We start from the raw sequence: 7,499 nt of genomic DNA, 5'->3' as shown, positions 1-7,499 counted from the left end.
CCAGCTCAAAAACACCAAGCCAGCTCAAAGACCTGAAGCTGTCAGGGAGTTAAATGAGATGTCCATGGGCTGTGCAGCTGCTGGTGGTCAGGGCAGAGCAAATGTGATGTCGGAGTGCTCTTCCATGGTAACTTCGCTTACAAACAGAGTTTGTAACAAACTCTTCCATGTCACTGTGAGGAAAATCATCCCTCTCACATCTGAGCCAGGCTCTGCCAGAGCTGGGCTGCTCTGCTCTTGGTCACCACGAGCTCTGTGCAATGAGAACAAGCACAACTTCCAGTGAGCCTACACCGAGCAGGACTGGGCTTCAGCTCAAGCCTTCCTCCCTGAACTGCTGGGGAGCAGCTCTTTAATTAGAAAGTAATTAATTTGTCCTCTCTAATGACAGCGTAAAGTCCCTGATTTGTAAATTCCCTGATTAGGGGCAATTCCCCGACGGCTCTGTCTGTCTTCTCAAGTGCAAATGAGGTTCGGTGCCAATTTCTTGGGGCTGTGCTGGGTGTAGTGTCTGTGATCTGTGGCTGCTGAGTGAGCTCTGGTGCCCTAAGTGCCCCCCTGCAGCAGGACATGAGTTACAGCCCTGTCCCCAAAGCCAGCCAAGGGCAGGGACATGGTGGCTTTGTGCACGTGGCCTTTGGGGAGCCCTGGGTGACACTTGTCACCTTGAGTGCCCTCGGAGGGCACAGAGGCAGCCGCTAATTGCCAGGGACTGCGAGCCTCATGCATTATTTATGCCCCTTCCGAGCAGGAATCAGCAGAGTTGGAGAGTGCTTAGGAAGTTTTCAATTAAAAAGGAAAAGCTAAGCATAATAGTTGTAGTGTTAACATCTCATTTGGGTGAAATTTGCTCTCCTGCAGAGGTTCCCAGTCTGTTGAGGGTGATGTTGGCCATTTCCATAATGTGGTGCCTGTCCATGCCAGAGGGGGAATCAATCTCTCCAGGGATTGCTGGTGGCACTGCAAGGCAGCTTTTCCATGCCATTACAGCCCAAAGGACTAAATTAATACCCTGCACTTTTTCCTTCCTCAGTTGTTCTGCCAATACCCACCCCATTTTCTCCAACTGGTTTTTTCCAGGGTCCAACTGGTGAGACTGGGCCCATGGGTGAGCGGGGCCATCCAGGCCCTCCAGGTCCCCCGGGTGAACAAGGCCTTCCTGGCCTCACTGGAAAAGAAGGGACCAAGGTAGGGACTGGAATTCACCCTCCTTGCTGCCCTCCCTGGAGATGGAGAGGATGATTCAGAAGAGAAATGGAGCTTCTGTCTCATCCCAGCTGGAGGCTGAGGAGAGGAGCTGGGCCTCCATGGGATGTGCAGGTGCTCAGCTCTTTATCCCTGTCCTTGCAGGGGGATCCTGGTCCTGCTGGCCTCCCAGGGAAGGATGGTCCCCCTGGATTGAGAGGATTCCCTGGAGAACGAGGCCTCCCCGGCCCCATTGTGAGTAGAGGCTGCTGGCTCCCTCCAGCTGGAGAATTCCCAGTTGTCCCCCTCCCCAAATAACTTTGTTTTCCTTCCTCCAGGGTTCCCCAGGGCTGAAAGGCAACGAAGGTCCCCCAGGCCCTCCAGGCCCAGCTGTGAGTATCCCTGTCCTTGCAGACACCACCATTTACAAGCTTGGCAGGGCCAGGCCGGGGTTAGTCACAGCTCCAGGCTTTATCCCCATTTTCCTGATGACTCCCTGGATGTTCCTTTACTTTACAAGCCCTGTGTGTAACAGCTCGGTAATTTTGTGGGGTCAGCTGTGGGCGTACGTGACAGGCTGAGGGAACTGCAGGGGTTCAGGACATCCAGGATTTTGTTTCTAATCCACCTGCTTTCCCTCTGGAAGTTGTCTCCACTTGAGATCCCTGCTCAGGGCCACCCTCCTGGAAGGAAACATTCATCATCCAACCCTCCCTGCTGGCTGTGAAGTGGCTCATGCTCTTGTTCCAGGCTGTTTATGTGTCCCCAGGAACTGAGCTGTCTGCACAATCCAGAGGAGAATCCAGCCCTTCCAGGCATTTTAATTCAAAAAACTGATCTGCAGGGCCCCTTAGGCTGGTGGTACCAACTCCTCATGTGGCAGTTATCCCATCAAATGTGCACAAACATGGATGAAGAGCTTGGATTTCTCCCTGTCTGGACATGGGTGAAGCTTGATACTGCAATTAATGCTCCTTTCCTCCTCCTCCTCCTCCCACCAGGGCTCTCCAGGGGAGCGTGGCCCTGCAGGATCAGCTGGCCCCATAGGATTGCCAGGGAGACCTGGCCCTCAGGGACCTCCAGGACCTGCAGGTGAAAAGGGAGCTCCAGTAAGTACCAGTATGGAGATGTCCAGTTGTGGGACAGCTGGAGATGTGTACAGTGGGGAGCTGGGCGTGGAACAAGTCCTTGTGGAGATTTAAATCATAAAAAAGAAGGAATTCAATTAGGAAGGAATTCAGTTAGAGAGGAATTTTCTGATCTGGAGCACATCAAACCACTGAATGCCAGCTGCTCAAGTGCCCCGTTGGTGACACCCCTGTGACCCGCTGTCCTCAGGCAATGAGAAGGCCTGGGGGCTGAAAAGGTGACACACAGCCTGTGTCACCTCCTGCTGACAAACAGCCAGAGGCCAGGCCTGTGGGCAGAGAACTGAGCCAGCCCCAGCAGCAAAACCAGCCAGAGGTGGCTTTGGGGATGTCAGGCTGCTCTGGTGCTGCACTGATATTGGTGGGTTGATAAAAGAAGTGTTTATCAGCCACGCTTGCTGGTTTGTTAGAAACTCCAGCAGCAAATCCAGCGGCGAGAATTTCCTGATGGATCAGTCTGAGGAACATCTGTCCTGCTGAGTACCTACAGGATGTGTCAGTCAGGGCAGGGATGAATAGGCAATTTATGTGGCATCTAATTTATTTAGAGGAGAGCACCCAGGATTCAGATGCAATTCAATTATGGGTGCAGAAACTGGAAAATATTCACTCTTCAGTTCCTGTAAACAAACAAATTTGATTGAAGGCTCCTGCTCAAAGGAGTACAAGTAGATGGTGACACAAAGATTGTTTTATTCACTTCAGGTGGTTTTATTTGTCCTGAATCTCAGGATGGGCCTCCTGAGAGCCCCTCTTAGTTGGGGGTCAGCCAGGGAGGGAGCAGCAGTGAATGCTGGGGCAGCCAGGACCAGAATCAGCAAAAATTGGCTTGTGGGAGTAAAAATTACATGGGGTCTTGTTTGTCATCCAGACAGAGATGGCAGAGGGTTCAGATTAAATCAGATTATGTTGCTGTAGCAGTGAAATTGCAGCTGTGATCTGGGTATTCACTGCTTACATTTGTTTGTTCTTTTCATTATCCCTCAAGACAGAAGTTTTGTCTCGTTTCAGACAAGGAGCACAGATGACATATCAGCTGCAACAGGCTTTTCTGTTCCAACCCAGCCAGGAGTCATTAGCAGCTGAATAAAACCAGAATGAGCTGTAATTGCTCGGTTGGAGAGCTCTGGGTGTGACCTGCCTGTTTTTCTGCTTCCAGGGGGAGAAGGGTCCCCAGGGACCGGCTGGCCGGGATGGCATCCAGGGCCCCGTGGGACTGCCGGGCCCAGCAGGTCCTGTTGGACCTCCTGGAGAGGATGGAGACAAGGTGGGGACAGCTCCTGCTGCGTGGGGTCACTCTGGCAAGGAACTGGGCAACGTTTCCACCGCGGTGCATCCCACAGTTGGGTGGGATGTGCTGCTGGAGGATTTTTATGGAACTCACAGTCCCATGGGATGATTCACACATTCCCACAAAATTCCCTGAAATCCAGTTTGCCTCCCCCAAACCTGTAGCAGGTGCCTGCCCACAGATGCCCAGCCTCTCCAAATTTATTCCCTTTGCCCCCTCTGTCATTAAGCCCCTCTGGAGTGGAGGATTCCCAGGAAACATCAGCTGGGACAAATCCCTCGTGGCTGCTCACAGGCTCTGTGAGGTTCTTGCATGGCGTGGCAGCCGAGGGAGTGAGGGATGGAAAAGGGTTTGGTTGCACCTGGGGTGGCCAAATCTCTGGAATGATTCAGCCCACTCTGGCGTGTCCCTGTGGGATTTGTGGTGGGGATGCAGACACACAGGGCTGTTGCTGGGATGTTGGGATGTTGAGTGGTGGGGGATTAATGTTGTCCCTTTGTTCCTGGCAGGGTGAGATCGGGGAGCCTGGGCAGAAGGGCAGCAAAGGTGACAAGGGTGAGCAGGTGAGTGGAGGGGACTCTGCTGTAGGTGCTTCTCTTGACTGTGGTTCGTTGTGTGACTTGCTGGAAATAGAAATTAAATTTACATCATTTTCTAATGTTGATTCATCTTCTCTGCTTCATCAAATACCCACATGATGTAAAAAAAGAGTGAGAGCCTCAAGTGGGAGCCTCCAGCTCCCAGGAACACTGAGATATTTCCACATCACCCACTTAGCATGGAAATATCTGTGAAATATGGGCAGTGCTGCCATCAAAGTTGAGTCTTTGGCTGAAGTTCCCTTTCTGATTTAGTTGAAGATGTCTCTGCTTTTGACAGACGGGTGGACCAGGAGATTTTTAAAGGTCTCTTCCAACCCAAACCATCCTGTAATTCTGTGGTAATTCCAGTTCCACACCCTGTATGTGCTGCCCAGAGCCTGAGGAACATGAGTGACCCAGGAGTTAGGGCTGAGTGCTGACATTGCTTTACTGCAGCAAAAATGTGTCTGGATGTGTCTGCTCTCCACTGGCACCAGGCCTGAGGAGTGCTGGGGTGTCCAGGGAGACCTGGCCCTGTTCTCCATCTCTCTTTTGGGAATTAATGCAGTTTTAATGGAGATTGTGTTGTAGGAATTCACCTTTTTCCAGGTGAATTTGTCACTCTGCTCCTGACACTGACATTTCTTTTGTGTGACAGGGTCCCCCAGGCCCCACCGGTCCTCAGGGTCCAATTGGTCAGCCTGGCCCAGCTGTGAGTATTGCTCCCTATTAGCAGAAATCCCCTTTTTTTTCCTCCAAAAAGCTTCCTGGGAATCACTGGAATGATTCCTGCCTGGCACTGCTGCTGCCAACAGGAGCAGGGGGTGGTGGGATGGGGTTTGTGTGGCCCCACGTGTGTCCTGGGCTGATCAGAGCCTTTCCTTGTAGGGAGCTGATGGAGAGCCCGGGCCCCGAGGACAGCAAGGCCTCTTTGGGCAGAAAGGTGACGAAGGACCCCGAGGTTTCCCCGGTCCCCCCGGCCCCGTGGGCTTGCAGGTGATTTGCAGCATCCAGGGAGGGTTTAGGGTGGTGAGAGCTGGGGCTCACCTGAGATGTTCACAGCTAAAATTCATCCTCTGCACCTCCACAGGGCCTGCCTGGACCACCTGGGGAGAAGGGAGAAACGGGTGACGTTGGGCAGATGGTAAGTCTTCCATATTTCTTTTTTCCTCACTGGCAATGCTCTGAGAAACATATCTGAAATTTGGTCCTCCTCTTCTCTCAGGGTCCACCAGGCCCACCAGGACCCAGAGGTCCATCTGGGCCACCAGGAGCAGATGGTCCACAGGGTCCTCCTGGAGGAATAGGAAATCCTGGTGCAGTAGGAGAGAAGGTAAAGCACCCAGACGAGCCTGAAGCAGGACTTGCTGTGCCAGCAGAAGGCTCATCCCCCTGCAGAAATGTGAATATTTCCACCCTCTTTTTCCCTGTGCAGGGTGAACCTGGGGAATCTGGTGAGCCTGGTCTCCCTGGAGAGGTTGGCCTGCCGGTAAGTGCCCCCTGGGAGAGGCATGGATGTGCTGGAGAAGTGTGGATGTGGTGGGACAGCAGGGACTGAACCAGGCCTGTCCTGGATTTGGGTATTGATGACACATTGCCACGTTCCTGGGTATTTATAGGATCACGTTTAGTCACCAAATCTGGGCTACCCACGACTGAACACCATGAACACCACTCAGTCCTTGTGGGAAGGGACTGTTAAATCATGTCCTTGTGTTTGGAGACACAAATAGAGCTTCTTGCTCAGAATTGATTGAAGGATAATTAGAGATCAGTAGGGGATTTTTTTTTTGTTCCTGGATAATAAAAGTTTTGGTTTTTTTCTTTACAGGGTCCTAAAGGTGAAAGAGGTGAAAAGGGGGAAGCAGGTCCCTCTGGTGCTGCTGGTCCACCTGGCCCCAAAGGCCCTCCAGGTGATGATGGCCCCAAAGGCAGCCCTGTAAGTACCCCCTCAGTCTTGCCTTGCCTTGCCAGCAGAGATTTCTGCATGAAAAGATGTTCCCAGAGATATCTGTGGAAATTCAAAATTGTTTCCTAACCATGGAATTGTTCCTCTGCTGATCCATGATCTCAGCCCCTTTCTTTAGGGTCCTGATGAGGGAAAGACCCCATATTTCCCAGAAATACTGGAATTATCAGTGCTTCTTGCAGGCTATCATGAATCTCACCCCATGGAGAGGAGCTGCAGTAGGATCACTTTGTGTTTTTAGCTTTCCAAGGTTTTGGGCACCAGAGCAGAACTTCCAAAATAGGATCAAGGAGATTTATTGGATTTGGGAACTACCTGCACACCCAGCTCCCTGCTGCTGCTAATTTCCACAGCTCTGGTGAAGCCAGTGGAGCTCTGCTGATTTTACCAGGGGACAATGGTACAGGGTTTATCTTACAGGCTTCTCTGATGCTTGAAAGTTCTGATGAGATAAGGCAGGATGGCACAAAGAAGCAGAGGAGGCAGGGGAGTTTAGTCATCCCTCCTAACAGATGGGATTTGGGATATCTGTGATGGGAAGCAGGCTGCTCCTGGAGTCATGTGAAGCACCCGACAGACATTGTATGGGGAAGAATGGTGAAGTGTTTCAGTCATTAAATGCTCTGAGAGGCTCCTCCTCTGCAAAATGTCACACATTTGCAGAAGCAAAACCTTCCAATCTGCACGTTGCCAAAGCTGGGAGGATTCTGCTGTCACCCAGCCAAAGGATTTCTGAAAAACTGGGATGGAAGTCCCTGTGCTGCCTTTGGAGCTCAGGATGCAGCTCTGGACTGGCTGGGACAGGGTGAAATCACTGCAGCTGCTGAGATGGGTTGTGATTGCAGAGATTGGGGTTTTACTCCATTGGGTTCTCCCCATGTTGTCACTGGAGCTCTCCAGGTGCAACGTCTCTGACTTGGGAATATTCTTCTCTCTTTGCAGGGCCCAGTTGGTTTCCCTGGTGACCCTGGTCCTCCTGGAGAGCCTGGCCCAGCTGTAAGTGTTGGTCTCACTGAGCTTCCTCCTCCTGGTGTGGTGAAACTCAACTGTGCTGCTCATTCCCAGCAGCTCCCCTGGCATTTCCTCTGCTCAGCTCCATTCACACCCTAATAAAACCTCCTTGTTCCTTTTTCCCTCCCTCTTTAGGGTCAAGATGGTCCCCCCGGTGACAAAGGTGATGATGGTGAACCTGGACAGACTGTGAGTACCTGGAGAGAGGAGAGCTGTTCCCCACAGTGCCTGTGGCTCTGTATCAGCTCCAGGGACACTGAGCCTCTCATTCCCACCAGAATTTCCCACTGGGAATTGTCTACTGAAAATCTCAT

General features: G+C 51.9%; 1 protein-coding gene across 4 annotated transcripts in view; it reads left to right on the top strand.

Moving 5' to 3' along the window:
- The window catches only part of COL5A1 (collagen type V alpha 1 chain), a 135,856-nt gene that overhangs the window by 109,537 nt on the left and 18,820 nt on the right, over nt 1-7,499 (top strand). For 3 of the 4 annotated variants that reach the window (XM_015645066.1, XM_015645065.1, XM_015645067.1), the window contains exons 39-52: nt 1,081-1,188; nt 1,351-1,440; nt 1,524-1,577; nt 2,187-2,294; nt 3,493-3,600; nt 4,134-4,187; nt 4,864-4,917; nt 5,094-5,201; nt 5,296-5,349; nt 5,431-5,538; nt 5,641-5,694; nt 6,037-6,144; nt 7,117-7,170; nt 7,321-7,374. In XM_015645066.1, the coding sequence (XP_015500552.1) occupies nt 1,081-1,188; nt 1,351-1,440; nt 1,524-1,577; nt 2,187-2,294; nt 3,493-3,600; nt 4,134-4,187; nt 4,864-4,917; nt 5,094-5,201; nt 5,296-5,349; nt 5,431-5,538; nt 5,641-5,694; nt 6,037-6,144; nt 7,117-7,170; nt 7,321-7,374 (1,116 nt within the window). The remainder of the gene's footprint in view (nt 1-1,080; nt 1,189-1,350; nt 1,441-1,523; nt 1,578-2,186; nt 2,295-3,492; nt 3,601-4,133; nt 4,188-4,863; nt 4,918-5,093; nt 5,202-5,295; nt 5,350-5,430; nt 5,539-5,640; nt 5,695-6,036; nt 6,145-7,116; nt 7,171-7,320; nt 7,375-7,499) is intronic. The other variant, XM_015645070.1, reaches the window with a different exon arrangement.

Source organism: Parus major, chromosome 17 (genome assembly GCF_001522545.3).
Source record: "Parus major isolate Abel chromosome 17, Parus_major1.1, whole genome shotgun sequence".
In the NCBI taxonomy this organism is placed as follows: Eukaryota; Metazoa; Chordata; class Aves; order Passeriformes; family Paridae; genus Parus; species Parus major.
This window is presented reverse-complemented; position numbering and strand designations above follow the sequence as displayed.